General features: G+C 39.6%; 1 protein-coding gene across 1 annotated transcript in view; it reads right to left on the bottom strand.

Annotated features, from left to right (window-relative positions):
• Positions 1-616: 616 nt before the first annotated feature.
• The window catches only part of LOC105216139 (uncharacterized), a 38,688-nt gene continuing 21,037 nt past the window's right edge, over positions 617-18,267 (bottom strand). Inside the window, exons 2-12 of the mRNA XM_029042820.2 lie at positions 5,826-7,985; positions 5,596-5,732; positions 4,739-4,880; positions 4,488-4,661; positions 4,142-4,301; positions 3,932-4,073; positions 3,709-3,867; positions 3,474-3,635; positions 3,236-3,407; positions 2,511-3,171; positions 617-2,398 (exon numbers count right to left, since the gene is read on the bottom strand). Coding sequence (XP_028898653.1) covers positions 1,999-2,398; positions 2,511-3,171; positions 3,236-3,407; positions 3,474-3,635; positions 3,709-3,867; positions 3,932-4,073; positions 4,142-4,301; positions 4,488-4,661; positions 4,739-4,880; positions 5,596-5,732; positions 5,826-6,444 — 2,928 coding nt within the window. The 5' untranslated portion in view covers positions 6,445-7,985 and the 3' untranslated portion in view covers positions 617-1,998. The remainder of the gene's footprint in view (positions 2,399-2,510; positions 3,172-3,235; positions 3,408-3,473; positions 3,636-3,708; positions 3,868-3,931; positions 4,074-4,141; positions 4,302-4,487; positions 4,662-4,738; positions 4,881-5,595; positions 5,733-5,825; positions 7,986-18,267) is intronic.

Raw genomic sequence — 18,267 nt, 5'->3', positions numbered from 1 at the left:
TGCTACAAATACACACACACACACACAATTTGAATTTGATTGCATTCATTCATTCATTCATTCATAATTTACGAGCTTCAATAACATACATATTTCTGATATTTCTAATATTTCTAAATTTTCGTATCTAATTTATTTTGTTTTATGCTTTAAATTGTTTTTTGTTTTTGTTGTTTTTATAAATTTAAATTTAACTACGAGATACATACAAACTATTGAGATAAAGCTTTCAAACTCCTTAGGGGCATTAGGGGTATACGTACTAGGCGCTAAGTGGGAGGCGGGGGTCAAGTGGTGTGACGGGTTGTGGTGGTGTTGGTTTTGTTAAATTTTTGTTTTAGTTGTTGTTGTTGGTGGTGATGTTAGTAATGGTGTAGGTAAAAATTGTAGTTGTAAAAGTTTTGCTTCTGTTCCTCCGCTTCATTAGTTGATTGACTATCAAAATGCTTATGCATCATTAATAATACTCGAAAATTACATTGCTCCTATATATTTTATATATATGTATATAAGTATATAAGTGTATTTAAATACATAACTATTTATACATATTTTTTAATTTAATTTTTTAGTATTTTCTATTTTTATAGAATTTATGAATTTTTCATGCGTTTGTGACAAATTTTAGTTTTTTTCTCCTTATTTATATTTAGAAGTATATATGTATTTATGTATTTCATTATATAAAATTACAGTAGCAACTTTTTTTTTGAGAAATGGGAAAATTATAGTTTCTAAAAGACTAGAAGTATAAATACATTTGTGCATTAGATCTTCTTTGAACATAGACACATGTGTGCCTATAGTCTGTACTATAAGTATGTAGACCACGAACACTCGGTGTATACTGTTTGTTGTCATTCTTCGCTTTGAATTTTAGAAATATTGTTTTTTGCAATTTTTTCTTGTTTTATCTGCTAACTTCAAGGCCTTTGTCGACAATGCACCGGCGTGTTTAAATACAGTGGTATCAAAAAGTAATTGAGCAGGGTTGCCATATGTATTCAAAATAAAAAAGTACATTTCATACTAGACATTATGACTGTCGACTTTAGACTGTTGAGACTGAATTTAATGCCTTAATCCTTACAATTCAAGATCCGTTCTCATAACTGAGTTTTAACTGGAACCAGGAGTGTATCACAAACAGTCGAGGGTTACTAACCAAAAAAAATGTCGGCCCAACTTTTTGTTGTAGTAAGAAACTTGACTTTCGCTGGTTTTGGAAATCAGTAACTTGCAAACTCGAAGCAAATTTGTTCCCTTATACAGGCGGTATTCTTCTGAAGTCTTTAAACGTCTTCCAAGTCTCCAAAAGTTAGGGTAAATCTTATAATCTTCTTACATTTCAGACACAAAAGTTTTAGCGACAAACTAACAAACCTTTGGAAAAAAGCTATCTGCATCTAAGTGGCATCTCTAAATCCTTCTAGGGTTCTTAAACCTATTTTAAACTTTCAACCACCTATTTTTACGAGATACGTATTCCTTTCCTATCCAAGGCCACCCAAAAGGTATTTTTACTCCAAGAAATCTATTCTTAAGGGACTCCGAATCAGTCTAAAGTGAATTAATTGGTAGAAGAGTAGTCAGTTCCTGCTAGAAATGTATTGAATTTTGACTAAAACGTGCGAACTGGTAGAGTGGGGAATTCTGTAGGTCCATACGTATTATTATTATCCACGATTATCAATATAAAACTAGATTTTAGAATCCCACAAGAGTCTGCTTCATCTATTTCGACAGTCTCGACTTGGTCGTAGGTTATTTAAGGTCTTAAAATAAACAAACGTCGTCTACTACCGTAATTTATTGGATACCAACAGACCCCTTTACTCAATTTTTTACCACAACCCTCAGCACTTAAGCCAATTTGAACAAAATTTCACAACTTTCCAACGCTCGTGCATCATCTTAGTAGCCTTGAACTTTTTGTCGTCTAGTATCAGTTATTGCACTAACTGTCTTGTGTCTATCTAACGGTTAGTAATTATTCACCTACACCGATGTCGTTATCTGTTCAACATATTGTAATGGTTTGGAGAGCGATTGCGTGCGTCGATGGCGGTAGCGCGGTGTTGTGGCGGCACCATGTATAGCGGCAACCGCCGCTGCGGTAGCTGTGGCCGCCGCAGCGCCAACACCTCTTTGATGATGCCGGCACGTGAAGTCATAGTCGTGATCATGACGCGGCAAATAGATAACTTCACGCGATAAGGCAGTGGAAGAACCCAAGCGCGATGTCGTCGTCGCGGCTGGCGTTGCTGTTGTCTTGCAACGGCACAGCTGATTGCCGATAGTGGAGAGACCTTCAGGAACACTGCGGCTGCGTGAGTTTTGCAGATAGTTTGTGGAGCCCTGATTGCAGGTGCACAGCAACGGTTGATGCATGTGTGATCTGTGGATGGAAGACGTCAGAGGAAATATAATTAATTTTATGTTCAAAGCGTTAAGTTAAATCTAAAGTGTAATGAAATTAATAACATTAAGCAAGAAGACATTCCCCTCACCTCGGTGACGTCTGCGCCCACTGATAGCTATCATGACAATTGCAATACCATTGCCCATTGCAGCAGTATGGATTTTGTATGAAGGACAAACTCTTCTGAAGTCGTTTGCCCATACTGCGTCCCATACTGGCATAACCTTGCTCCATATCATAGTGTGGACTATGCGGACGACTCATATCTGCTGCCATATGACCACGCCCTCGTGTCGCCGCACCATGTACCGCACAGTTTTGCAATTTATGCACGCTCGGCATACGCCAGCGATCACAGTAGGCATTATTGCGACAGAGATTCTCGAAATCCACTTGGTTCAAGCTCACACAGCTGCGACTCATTAGCAAATCGGGCGCGGGATAATCACAGCCATTATAGACATTAAAGTCCACCACGGGCTCATGGAACCCATGCAGTTTGCAGTATTGTGGAAATGGACGCAACGTCGGTATGGCGCCATTACCATGCTTTTTATTATTGCCGTGACTGCTGATCTCCTGCTCGACGGTTGAGTAAGTCATGAAAAATATTATGATGCCGCCGATAGCGGCAGCTGCCGAGCAAATGAAATAACCCGCACGTCCATAATTGAGTGAGTAATCGTTGAGGAAACTGGTCAGCGGTATGCTAATGAGCACCGGTAAGGACTCAGCGCCTTTGATGAGACCTGTAAATAAAAGTGGGGAGTTATAAGGGTTTCTCAAGCCACAGTCAACATTTTCTATACTCACCCCATGCCTTTGAGAACTGCTTCACCTTAACTCGATCCAGTGTTAGTATCTTAAAAGCATAACGGAAGCCGCCAAAACCAATGCCATACATCCAGCCGAGTATACAAAACCAACGAAAACTTACGACGAAAGACAGGCTCAATATCGAAATCGCTATCAACGCAATAAATACCTGGAAGCGAAGATAAATTATTTTTATAAAAAAATGTTTGGTATTTATCGTCTTGTTTTTACTTACCTGAGACACAATTTGTGAGGTTATTAAAAAGCTACCTATTCTAAAAGTCTTACGCAATATTGTACCGGCTATAAATACACCGATTGTGGTAGAGACGCCTAAAAAAGTCTGCAACAGTACTAAGTCTTCTATATCGGGGCCCTCCTTGGCGACGGTCAAGGTCTAAAAGAAAGGAACAAATGATAATATTGTGGTTCGCTTATTCGGATAATAATTGAAGGATTATTAAACTTACCATTGAGATCATGGGCGTGTAAATTCCCAACGCCGCCACCGCAGCTGATACGAGTAGTATTTTCACATTAGTTGATTTGAATGGTGATATGTCGATAAATAAATAACGGACTGTTTTCTGTTCGGTTGTGACCACGGCTCTCGATTTGTTCTCATGCATCTGTGAAGAAGTGGTTTTCATTAAAAAAAAAAAACGAAATAATTTTAAAATTTTTAAACTTCACCTTTTTCCTCTGATTTTTCAAATGTTGTATAGCGCGCCGTTGTGGATGATATAATGAGGCGGGTCTATATAATAAACCCATAAAGAAACTAACCGCAACAAGACCAGCAACAATTTGAAGACCCACACGCCAGCCAGCATTGCTGAAAGGAGAAGATATTTCATTGGTTTTTATGATTTCTTTAAAGGCTTCAGAGCAGAAAGCACTCACCCAACACCCTCACGCAGTATCACAGAGAAAATCGATATGCCCACGCCTTCGCCTGACATGGCGACCATTTCGACAAATTGTCTACGTCGTTTAAAGTAATTTCCTAACATAATTGTGGACGATTCACGAACCATGGCCACAGCTATACCAAAAACAATACCTAGAAAGAGTAAGGAAATCTAATTTTGATAAAAATATTTACATATAACAGGCCGGGATCAGACTGAACTCCAAATTAATATTTTTTGACTGATCCAATATGTCTTTAGATTCATTTTAATAAATTCTAAAGATTCTTAGAGCATTCCTTTTGAAGAATTGTCCCTCTTTCTTTATAAATACTTACCATAACTAAAAAATATTTGCCCCAACTCCGTTGCGAAGGAGGTAAATAGTATGCCTAACGGTAGTACGAGACCACCAACCACTGCCATCAGTCGCGTCGATTTCTTTCGACAAAATGTGATCACAAACGGTGATAGTAACATAGAAATTGACCAGTTTAAAGCACCAACCCATTCTGCAATCAAAGAAAGTAGTTTAGAATGTATTTTTGAAAATTTATCGGAGGAATGTCATATAGAACCCAAGCCTTACCAATGCCATTGGAGTCTCGCAGATGTTCGATGGCATAGAATAGTAATAAACCGCTTGACAGTTGTAAACCTGTCGTAAGTATATGAACCAAAAAGGCTATGCCACATATGATCCAACCCCAACCGCCATCCGGATAGAAATACTGTAAAAAGAAAAAGGAATTTTATATTTTTTGAGATTAACAGTTGTAGTATTTGCCCTAATAGAAATAGATTAGTAGTCAGTAGTCCTTTAGGGTTCAGGGTTCTAAAAGGCTTTCGCAGAGAGGCGACATAAAAATACTGCCCTTCTCACAGATCTGTATTAGAGATTTTCAAACAAATTCTAACAGCTTTGTAACTGATAACTCAATGGTTAAAAGGATTTTACGGATATGATAAACGACCAGGATATAACGATAAAAAGGTCTTGGAACTTTTAATCAACTTAATCCTTTAATGGTATTATCAGTAGAGAGTTATAAAGACTGACTGGGTGGAAGATGTGGTGACTACAGAACCAGAAAATAAAACTGTATCGAAGAAAGGCGAGCTCATAGTAAACTGTTTACATTCCATTATGATCCAGCTTTGTTTAATAAGTCAATCTTCGAGCCTAAAGGACGAGGGTATTATTGACCTCTAGAAATAGATCGGCGACATGGTAGACTAGCAATGATTAAACTATGAGCTAGTTACAGAGAGTGAATCCAGTTATATACAACAGTTTGGAATTTTATTGAAAGAAAAACCCCTTGACTTAACTCGAACATAGGGCGTTTAAAGATAATGTAGAAGCGTAGCAGAAATCACATGTCGCCAGAGTCCAAATAGCATTCTACAAAAAATTATTGCAAATCCGTTAATCCCCCAACATACCTGTCTAATCCCAGCCGTGTCCACACCAGTACGCCGCAAGGCCGGTATATTCCGATGGAGCATGTGAAATTCACGGTCATGAAAACCCGGAAATGCCGAATCCTCCTCATCGGTCAAATGTGTGTTGTGTTCATAGCCTGCAGGAGTAAAGTGAAAGAAAACAAAGCAAAAGCGCACACATGAAATTGATTAACCCCCAACTGTAATCCATCATTGTTGAGCTAACTCACCGAAATAACAGCCGTTGGGCACCAAAGGTTTATGGCTGTCATGTAACAGCGCGGCGCGTGGATATTGCTGTTGCTGCGGCTGCTGGTGTGGGTGCGTTTGTGGCGCTTGCTGCTGGCAGGTGTGGCCAATGCCACTGCCAGCATACATGCAAGTGGGCGCCGCCGCCGCCGCTGCTGCCTGGTTGGCATTGTAGAGATTGTGACAGCAAGGTGTCGCAGCCGCATACTGACTCGGATGCCAAGTGTGACTGCCACTCACAGCCGCACCAACGCCAGCTGCCCCACCAGCAACAGCCGGCAAATGACGCGCACAGTACGCGCGTTGTGGTGTGTCCAATGGCGCGGCGACGGTGGCTGCTGCTGACGATGGCAATGTCGCATAGCTGCCATAGAGATCCATATTTTGTAGCGCGGTGATGGAACGCGAATGTGAGAGCGCGCATGGCTGGCGTTTCAGCGTACCGCCGCCACTGGCACCGACGCCGCCACCAACATGTGTCGGCTGCATGCCGCCATGATCGAGTGGATAATGGACACTTGATTGCTGGCGCAGACAACGATTCGAACCGTAGAGTTGTTGGCGCGTGACGGTCTTCTTTGTGGTGGCTGTGGTGGCCATGTTGCTGCTGCTATTGCTGTCACTTGGCGTGGGCGGGTCCTCGCGCGTTGCTGCGTTACTCACTGGTGGCGCGGGCAAAGGACGCTGTTGTTGCTGCTGATAATCGTAGTTATTGCCGGTGCCGCGCGTCACTGGTATTGCTTGTGTTTGAGTTTTCGCTTGCTGTTGCTGTTGAATTTGTGGCTCAGCGCTTTGTTGCAGACTCAGTGTCGAACCCAAATTGGAGAGGCGCGGGCAGGATACCCACCAAGTGATTGGTTGATTGTTGTATCTACAGCGTCGACACAAGTAACGCGTCGCCGTGACAGCCGGTGTCGCGATGGACGATGTAAATTCCTGTTGCAATTGTTGCGCTCTGCTTATTTTCGGGGTGTGTGCGGTCGGCTTGTAGGACACAAATGCTAAAGAAGTTGATTTCGCGGCTGAAGCGTTTTTTGCTGACGTTCCTACTGCGGCTGCGGCGTTTACGGCACTCGTCTCCTTTGCGGCTTTACTGCTCTTCGTCGAGCGCGCCGCGGTGAATGTAAGCGCGCAAGTGACTGTGGACCTATCGGGATGTGTGCAGGCTTGATTATTCCTTCGTCACACGGCACAACGCTGACAAAGTACTGGACTACGCGACGGGCGGGTACGTACTAAACTCGAATATTGACGTGTTTGCTGATGTGTCGACTGATAATGTGGGCTCGCTTGTCGCTGTGCTACTTGTTCGCTTGGCTTGATGTGTGGACAAAACTGTTGTTGTTGTTGTTGTTGTATTAAATCGCAATGCTGCGTTAGCTGTGGACAACTGCCGTACAATGCGGACGATGAATTCGACAATCGGCGATAACAATCACCATGGGCCATTATATCGCTCGGACGGCGGTCGGTGATGTTGGTGCTGCACGAGGCGCGGTCGCTGCAATTGCAATCACATGAACAGTTGATTTTCATTTTATACGCGCGGCGCTTCAACACCGTACCAACACACGCAAATGTCACGCGCGAAAATATCGAAAACAAAAAAACACCAACAACACCAGCGCGTTGCAGCTAACGCCTATGCAACAATCGGCAACAACAAATACCGCAAGTAAACCCGAAAATAATAATCACTTTTTGTATACGACAGGGATTGCGCACTATGTGGTGTCGCCGTCGCGCTATTGCGCTTCACTTTTTATTGTTGTCGTGGGAGTTGTTTATTGCACAAAAAAGCAACGGCATACGTTGTTGTTGCGTACCGCAGTCCACCAACTCGCTCAGCTCATGTGAGCCAGCACTTTTGGTTGTTTTTGTTTTTGTTGTTGCTGTTGATTATTTTTATTTTTAATACGTTTATTTATCTTATTGTTGTTGTTGTTCTGGTTGGCAGTGTTAGTTGTAGCAGCAGCCGTTATCGTTGTGGCAGCGCGCGTCGAAGCGAACGTAGTAGCGGTGGGAGCAGCAACAGCAACAGCCGTGGCGCGCGTAATGGCAGTGGCAATGACACTGTTGCACATCATTTGGGAGCGATCAGCAGCAGCAACAGCATTTTGTGGCAGGCGGCAGTGAAATGGCTGCAAACAAACAAAAAAACGGATGAAACGAATGAGATTACAACAACAACAGCAAATATCATATTGAAGTGCAAATTTAATTTAACAATGCCATAAACAGCGCGCTAAAATACTTTAAATGACGCGATAAAATATACATTTTAATATTTTCAGTCGAAAAGAGCGTATATATACAAATGTGTATATACATATATATGACTGTGGGTGCGCGCATAATTTTCCAATGAAACATTTTCAGTCGCATTTGCATAAGCATAAAATGTTAATACCGCCTGTGGTCGAGTGGTGGCGGTGCTGAAAATATGCCTGAAAGTTTTCAAGAAATTTATGCGCGAAAATTTTCACGCTTAAATTTTGCTGCAAATTTAGAGTTAATTAAATGAAGCGGCCTACCCTTGCTTTTGAGTTTAAATTCAAACGCGTAAAGCGCAGCGCAGAGACGGGACAAAATATAATATATGAGTATGCCTCAAATCGCGCATTAAAAATGCAAAGCATAGCTAATTAAATTTCTCAGCGGATTCGCAGGTACTCAGAGTGGTGCTTTGTTAAAACCGTTGGAAAATAAGATGAGGCACTTTCTTTATACAGCGATAGCAGACACGCTGAGAACAGTTATAAAATAAATACTTTACTAAAAAAATAAAAAAAAAAATATATATATATGAGAACCATAAACGTGCCGATATTTTTCCCGACAACTAACATCTGATATCCATCTGACATTCGTTTTAAAGCTGTGAAGTGTTGTCCATCTGACATTCTTCTGATATCCATTTGACAGCTGTCATTTGACATTCGTCTGTTGTCCGCTTGACAACTGTCATCTGACATTCATCTGTTGTCCGCTTGACAACTGTCATCAGACATCAATTGGACAGCTGCCATCCGACATTCATCTGACACCCATATGAAAGCCGTCATCTGATATCAGTCTGACATCCGTTTTACAACTGCCAAGTGACGTCAATCTCACAACCGTTTGAAATATGTCCTTTGACATATATCTGATATCCATTTGACATCTGTCAAATCATCATCAATCTGTTGTGCTTGACAACTGCTACCCGACATTCATCTGACATCTGTTTGATAGCCATTTGACAGCTGTCATCTGATGTTAATCTGATATCCATTTGAGTGCTTTCATGTGACGTCCAAATAAAGTCTGTTTGACAGCTTGTATCTGATTGTCATCTGACTTCCATTTGACAGTTATAATTTGACACACATCTGTCACCCGCATGAAAGCTGTCATCTGATATCAATTTTACAGCTACCATCCAACATCCATCTGACAACCGTTTGATATCCATTTGACAGCTGTCATCTGATATTCATCAGTCATCCGTTTGAGAGCTTTCTTGTGTCGTCCATCTGACATCCTTTTGATAGCTATGATATATGATCCATCTGACATCTGTTTGACATCTGCGATCTGACATCCATTCGAAAACAAAATTTTCCCCGACTTATTCTATCCGCATCTAGTACTATAAATCTTCTCCTTCTACCAAGTGCTATCTTCTACAGGATTATATTTCGAAAGATTATAAAGCGAAAAGCCTACTCGCAGATAATTTCTTTTGAAAACTCATACCGACAGAAAGGTTTTGATTCCTTCAGAAGACTGTAGATGGAGATTTAAGAAATATTAACTATAAGAAGACACACTAGCAGACAATATTCTGGTTCTACCTTTGATAAAAGGAAACTTTTCAGATCTTCTTAGTTCGTTATTCGTTTGTGCACTATTTTCGAATGAACCTTTCAGGTTTTCCTTTCCATTTGCTCTCAAATATAAGACAAGAGGACATAATTAAAGAATAAAGGCTCCAGACCTGCATAACGCACCCTTTTGTTTTCCCCTCTCCTTTTACACTTGAGATATATATGTATATACACATTTCAAAAACTATATATAACTAAAATCAAATAACATAAATTTCCACATGAGTGGCGGCCATTGAACACATCGAAACAACTCAAATTTGCCATTCGAAAGACATACACATTTCATATTGGAAAGCGATGAAATGTCGAACTTTCTCAAACAAAACACGCCCACCAACAACACCATTTCAGCTGCTCATTCACGCATTGAATTCATTCATTTATTATTTTACACACACATGCTCACTGAGGGCACAACCTCTAACTACTTTCAAATTCACAATCCGCACGCGCATCATTAGCCAAACCGAAAGAAGTGAACGTAAATATTATTGCATGTCTATCAAAGTTAATTGCCGGCCTTCCGCTTCACAACGTGGACCACTTGCCGCCCAAATGCTTTCTACACGCCTTGCTTCGTCACATCTCGTATCTCCCCCCTGCCGAAGCGCCGCAACCGCATAATTTGCTCATCAACATCAGCATTCAATCAATCTTTGTTGAATTTGTGTCAAGCCAAGCAATCGCACATACACACACACACACACACACACACTCTCTCTAATACATATACAGAGGCAGGCACACAAAATACCGTTAGTTGCTTGCATCTACTGTGTATTTATAAACATAAACAATATTCAGACGCGCTCACTCGATCGCTACGCCTGTCCTGTCCGCTCAGCCGGCAATCACTGCCAAATCGAGCAAATGAACTTCGACCAACGAAGACGCTGCCGGCCGCAGTCACTCAACTCGCATGCCACACCCCCGCTCAGCATTGCCGCCACCGCCATCATCATCTTTACCAATCACCCATCAATCGCTACATTGAGGAGCTGTGAGTAGCCTCAATACACCCACTTACCCACAGACATTCAAAAACACACAGTCACACGCGCGTAGTGTGCAGCGCCGCATATTTATCGAGCAATTTGCTTGGTCTCATAAACATGCCAACTTTTCGCATACCGTATAGGCATCTGCTTATATAATCCTTGAGCTATTTTTGGTGCTGAAATGCAATTTCGCCATCAAGCGGACTGCTTCGGAGCGTTTCTCGTTGCAGGCGCATCAGCATATTTGTGCGCCAGCTAGTGTCGTTGCCGCCACCGCCAACATCTCCGCTGCTGTCCGCATGAAGATATTGTTGCATATTGCTTATTATAATATTACAGTGTGGGGTACAATAATGGAAACAGCTGTAATGAGAGGGGGAAATATAATATTTTCGAACTGTGAATTTGCGTTCGAATTATCAAGAAATCTAAACGCGAGAGCTTTTTTAAGAGCAATGCCTGGTAAGCTTTAAGCTACTAAGCAAATCAGAATGTCAAAAAGATTCCAATCATTTACCTCAGAGGTATCTTTTACATTATTTATAACTTCAATTGATTATAGAATAATTAAAGTCGATACTGTAGATCTCGATCTCTCGAATCTCAAAAGCTTCCGAGCATTCTAGGCTCAGAGTTTTTGGAAGCTTTTTAGAAAAATATCAATCTTTTGACACTTAACATAAATAAGTACAATAAAGAAATATCCAATGAGGGACTAATCAATGTCCCTCGTTATTTTGGTTTCTCCTCTCTCATTATCTCCCACTCACTCTTTCTCAGTTTCTCTCTCACATATGGTTCATTATAGTGGTAAGCCGAATCGATGTCCGTCCATACCGTCAGAAATCTGCTTTTTTCATTTTTGGATACAAAATAATATTTAGTTGAATATTTGTAAAATTTATATGTGTACACTAGAGACGTAGAATTGAATGATTAAAGAAACTTTACTCTTGAAAATATGTTTGATGGGGTTACCACCTATTTAAAAGTGTTTATTGAATTTAATTGATGAAAAAATGTGATATTACAATGAGAACAATGAGAAGACACTATTCAAGTTTGCAAGTTAAATAAAAATTAGCGAGGGTTGCCACCTGTTTGAAATTTATTAATGTTTTTTATCGAATATAATTGCAACATTGAAGCATTAAAATATTAATATAAAAATGTCTAATAATTATCTATAAAATTTTGAGAGGGTTGCCACCTTTTTTAAATTTTAATTTTAATAATTCTTTTATCGAGTGTATTTTCAATATAAGTTTGAAACTAAACGGGTTTAATAAACTATTTTTTCTTTTTAATTTTTAGACAAAGGTTGCCACCTGTTAAAAATATTTATGGAGAAATATAGGTATTTGAAATCAATTTGATAAATCCAATAATATTTTTAATATTTCTAAGCACATTCTCCGAACCATTTTAAAAGAAACCAAATCGCTCCTATTTATTTAGCCAACACTGTAACTATACGCACACACACACCTACATACATAAGTATACACTCACGAAATGATAGAATGTAAGCACCTTGCTTATTGTCCTCCCATAAGTGCAAATAACCAACACATACACAGGAGTGTAAGTAACGGTAAAACAAAGGTGTTGCGATAGCCTTACTGCCTGCACTGTCGGAAATTTTCAGCCAAAGCCAAGCAAGCAAGCGTGCCAATAAGTACATACAGCAACCTTATCAACACGCGCGTAGAAACTCCTACACATACACACACATACAGATATTTACTCGTATGTCTTCTCAACTCTATAAAGCCCAAAAAGTCTAAGTTCGCACATACGATTATTTATGCTCCTTTCACTGTACGTTGGTATGTATCAGTGTATGAGTGTTGGTTGCATGTGTAACCACCAATTTGTTGCAGAGCCCCCGACGCACTTGGCAAGTGTTTTACCGGTTTCCGGTGAATCAGTTGTATGCAAATGTTGGTGGCATTAGTAGGGATTTGATAATTGAATCAAGTGTTAGTTGGTTGAACAAAGGTAATTGTTAAGTTTCGGAAGACAACAAAAAGTGTGCGGAAACCGAATTAAGTTTGAAGTTACTCCTATGTTGTCTATGACAACAATGACGGCCTGGTGTCGGCACACTCTGTGTGTGCGCCTTGAATTGAACGAGTTTGTGAGGTGCGAAACGCCAAGCAAAATTTATTGGCATCATTTCGTGGGTGGAGTGCAAATTTTTGGGGTTTTTGGTAGCTGACATGAATGACAGGAAAGATTACAAAATCAAAACTCAAACAAAAAGTGGCGAAACTGAGCGCTGAGAAACTCTTTCAGGTAAATTTGATTTGATTTTCTAATCTTTGCGTACGCACAATGCTGTAGGGACTTTGGAAGTTTATAGGGCAACGCGCATTGTTGACTTTTGTGGCACTGCGTGAATGTGATTATCGAGTAATTTTTGAATTGGGGTTATTTGTTGGTGGTGGGGATTAATAGAATACTCTTCGATAAGTTCAAATTCAATTATTTTAGTTCAATTGATATTTGGATTTTGATTTATATTTATACTTACATATTTGCACGTATACTTATACTTAAACTTAAACTTAAACTTAGACTTAAACTTAAACTTAAACTTAAACTTAAACTTAAACTTAAACTTAAAAATAAACTTAAACTTAAACTTAAACTTAAACTTAAACTTAAACTTAAACTTAAACTTAAACTTAAACTTAAATTAAACTTAAACTTAAACTTAAACTTAAACTTAAACTTAAACTTAAACTTAAACTTAAACTTAAACTTAAACTTAAACTTAAACTTAAACTTAAACTTAAACTTAAACTTAAACTTAAACTTAAACTTAAACTTAAACTTAAACTTAAACTTAAACTTAAACTTAAACTTAAACTTAAACTTAAACTAAAACTTAAAAATAAACTTAAACTTAAACTTAAACTTAAACTTAAACTTAAACTTAAACTTAAACTTAAACTTAAACTTAAACTTAAATTTAATCTTAAACTTAAACTTAAACTTAAATTAAACTTAAACTTAAACTTAAACTTAAACTTAAACTTAAACAAAAAAATAAACATAAACATATATCATCAGTGGACTGCTGGAACCGAACTTTTTTCTAAAAATAAAACGCATAGAGCTGAAATTTTAAGAGTTTTAATCTCTAACTCATAAAGGGGACTTTTTATTTATAGAAATATCTACCATATGATTCTAAAGAAATGAATCCAAATAGAATCTCATTTTACTTAATGGTTTGAAATAAAAAATCGGAAGGTTCCGTCATAGCTGGGCGTTCAGTGTTTTATTAAAATAAATTTAATTTTAGTAAAAACTGTTTAAGGAATTCAATTATTTTCTTCTTCTTTTAACCACATGTCTTTATAAGTAAAGAGCTTCAGTTGTGTCTTCCTTTATGCTTAGAGTCCAAAGATAAGCTATGTAGATACATATAAAATCTACATAAAAACCAATGCATCAGATTTAACTTCCAGACGTCTTCAAGAAGCTGTTGCTGCTTTCTTTTCATAAAACCAGTCTCATAGTATATCGCTTCTGAGGTCTTCATATCTTTCGATGGTGTAAGAAGCACTCCGTACGCCTTCGTTCAGCCTTAACCTCACTTTGTAACATTTTTTTGACTCGGAAGTTTTGTTTTAAGATATACACTAGAGCTAACGAACTATTTTACGGAATCGGAAGCGTACGAAAAGGATATATTCGGCACTTACGAGGTTTGTTAGATTGAATTATGATGAAAACTAAACATTTCGAGAAACTTTTAATTACTTAAGGGTCTTAAATGAAGATTTTTGGTTGCAATTTGTACACCAAGCTAACTGAGTTAACTTTTAAACCCTTCACCTGACCCACACCAGATTAGCAACCACCAGCACATATGTATATTATTCGTACTACCGTAAAAAACTCTACAAAACGCTCATTTCCCACTTGGCATTTCATGCTGAACTTTGCCTCGACACTTCCCAACAGGCCTAGGCCATGCCACTGAGGCGTTCAGCGTTTTCATAACGGTATGCGCACTCATCTGCATTTCCATATGCTAGCCGTTGCCAATGTTATTACTCGACGTCGTTGTCGTCATATTGTTTGCATTTACTATTGCAACGTATTTGCTGCTGCTGTTTCTCCATTTGTTGTTATTGTTGTGTGCTTTTAATACTTTCCCTCACCGCCAAGTGCCTCAAGGATGTAATGCTCAGCGAATTGCATATTTTTTGCCATATTCCACATTTTACAACTTTTCATATTTTCCACCTATTGTTGTTGTCGTTGTTGCAAAAATACTTTTTTTTCGCAACAAAAAGTTTTTACTGAATATTTTTCCATTTAGTATTTTATTTTTTCTGTTTTTTTTTGTGTAAGCATTTTGTATCTGTTTCTTATTTCAAGCATTTTTTCTTTTGTTTTAATTTGTTTTACATGTAGTTTTGTTGTTGTTGTTTTTACTTTTTAATATTTTATTTTTGTACCGTTGCGCTCGTTTTGTTTTCGTTTTTTTTTTTGTATTTCAATGAAATGCTTTTACTCAGAGACATGTACGATGAGCACGAGCCAGCGCACATACACAGTCAAACACATATACAGTCATTTTCATATGCATAGACACACACACTCACACACACATACATTGATATTGACGTGTTTAAATGCTAAAAAAGTATTGTGCACGTAAAGAAACAAATAAATATTTGTAAGAGTCTTTCGCTGTGCCAGAATTGACAAACCAACACAACAACAACAACAAAATATAGAGCAACAACAACAGCGATGCAACAGCCGAGTGCCAGCGTCCATACAACACATACAGCACATGCATATGCACTGGCCACTCTCTGTGTGCTGGTGCTAGTGTTGTTGGTTTGTGTTGGTGCGGTGACACAATGCCCACAGATTTGTAAAATTTCATCGCCACTTTTATTTGCATTCATTCAGTTTCCGCAATTTCCTCACAATTTTCCGCTCGTGACCTCAATACGACAAATGTGGCAAAGAAATAACAAAAAAAAAAGCTAATGCTTTGCGCTGATAACGGTATGAGGAAAGAGGAGGGTGGTCGATAGCGAAATGGCTTCTGATAGCTGATTGTGGTGCCACAAAACCAACCGCACAGCACCAACCACCAGCTCCACCCCAACCAACAAGTGCTGAGTCCACGCTCAGCGCGCCACAAAGCGGACAAATGATGGCACTACAGCTTTTTATCACTTTAAGGCTTTGTATATGCTCCGTCTTCTTTTTTAACTGCCTAACTGCAACTACCTACAGCCAGCTACTTAGTGGTGCTGCCACAGCACTTTGGTGGCTTTTGTTTGGCCGTTGCAATTGCTTTTGCCCATATTTAGACATCATCAGGCTTCTGCGGTGGTCCCCATCAACCTCTATTTGCAACACTTTTGCAGTTCCTAGTTGCACATCGAGTCATTGCATCTCATATTGACAGCTGCATTGTTGTCATTAGCAACAACATAGTTTTTGTCTGGTTAACGCCAGCAATGCATTGGCACGTTCCAAAATGGCGCTGGCGCTGGCGCTTACAACGTACGGTTGCACTTCGTTTGTTGTTCTGGCCCAGCAGCGGAGCTTAGTGTGCAAAGTGCGCGTCAGCTGGCGCATTTGTCAGTAGAATCTTTGAGAGGAATATAAACAGTGCTAGAGACTTGTATAGAGGGTGTTTCAGTAGGTCTTTTCTTAACCCGAAGTATCTCTTCCTTAAAGGATCCGCTGGGATTATGTTTGATTGGACAAGAGTTGTCGACGAAAGACTTCCCGTTATAGAGATATCTTCTCAACTAAGGGGAAATACTTGGTTTAGTTATAACTACAACTTCCACTAGTTGCAGATCGGACTATATCAAGGATGTCTTGTGACAAAATAAGCTCTATGAACGAGAAGAAAGCAGAGAAAGGAAAGGTCCTCAGTTTTTCTTAACTCAATTTCAATGAGATCGACCGAATTTCTTAAAGGTTCTCTTCGGACATGTAGGAGCTTTTGAGCACGTCGGTCATTAATGCACAAAATTTTTGTTGAGAACCCGAAAAGGCTCAGATTTTTCGCCACAGATAATATAATGTTTCAACCGTATAGACAAAATAATGATGGAACAAAGCCTAGAAATTAAAATTAGAGCACTACCTATGGTCTCTAACTTGAACTCGCGGTCTCGTTAAGGAGAGTCTTGTACAGGCCCATTCACATTTTTTCCCGAACTTTCGCGATCTCAGTTGATCTTGCGGTACTTTTCTGCTCAGCCATACAGCTTGTCGAGGATTCTGACACTAGCGACCTATTAGTACTAAAGACGCGAATCGCTTCCAATTAAGTTCCGAATTGTATCACCCTGTATGCGTAGATAGGCACACCAACACTCACATAAACCCAATTTTCCACTCGTCGCGCCTGAATAGCTCAAGAGTTTTTCAACAAAACTTCAATTGAAATTCCGGAACACTTTTTTTCGCTCAACAGTCTTCCTACTTCCTATCAAACCCTTCCCACCGCGTGGCACCACATCCTTTCGTTGCTGGCTGTTGGTGCTGGTGTGTGAAAGAACTCATAGCTTTTCAAGTGCAACCGCATCTGCAACTATTTCCAAAAGCTTCATAGCTTTCGTGGCAATGCCTGCCGGCAGCTGGCGTACGCTACGCTTAACACGCTTCCTATTCCTCGCTTCCTTTTCGACTTGTGCTATATGCTGGCTTGCTTGCATTCGTCGATTGCGTTGCTTTTGCTGCTTTTATTGTTGTATTCGTTTCACTTCATTTTATTTTTTCTGAGTGTTTTTTTGGGGGGTTCTTTTGCCTTTTGTTTGCCTTTGAAGCCATTGTCACTTTGTGGCTGATTGAGTTGATGCTCTAATAGCCTAACGGACTGAGTCCCAGTGCGCCCAACTGACGATGCAGTCACCCGCAGACGCTCGCAGCACAGTCTCCCAACTCTCATATCCCACCGACCACTGCCTGTTCTCAGCTCGTCGTCGTTGAAGAAAGCAATTGCGGCGCACGATGGCTTAACTTCTTGTCACGCCCGGCAAGCGCTCCTTACTAGCCCACGAGCCGATCTCTTATATACCGTTAGTTGTGTAGGTGTGTGCCTTTACCCATGTGCGTGTGTGTGTACATGTGGCTTCTCATTTTGTCCGCATCGCCAAAGTTGAAAATGCCTTACGGCTTACTGTTGGTTGGCTTTTGTTCGCTTCAATTGTTGTTGATGATAGTGAAGCCATTAGATTGGGAATTAGCCTGAATCTAAAAATTGTTTGTTGTTGTACGAGTTGTTGTTGCTGTTGATGTTATTGTACATGAAATGAGAAGTGTTGAACAAAAGGTGAGCATAACAACATCGACAGCGTCATTAACACCATTGGCAGTTGCGCCAATAACGACAATAACAATTAGAGCAACAACAACAACAACAATAGTGGCCTATGATTGCTGATCCGCAATGGTGAACCAATAGTGGCACTAAGCCAACAACAAATGGAATTACAACAACAGCAGAAGTGAAATTAATAGTCAATAGCCAACAACAACAAGAAAGTAAA

The sequence above is a fragment of the Zeugodacus cucurbitae genome, chromosome 3 (genome assembly GCF_028554725.1).
Source record: "Zeugodacus cucurbitae isolate PBARC_wt_2022May chromosome 3, idZeuCucr1.2, whole genome shotgun sequence".
Taxonomy (NCBI): Eukaryota; Metazoa; Arthropoda; class Insecta; order Diptera; family Tephritidae; genus Zeugodacus; species Zeugodacus cucurbitae.
The sequence above is the reverse complement of the archived record's forward strand: the minus strand, read 5'-3'. Positions and strand labels throughout refer to the sequence as shown.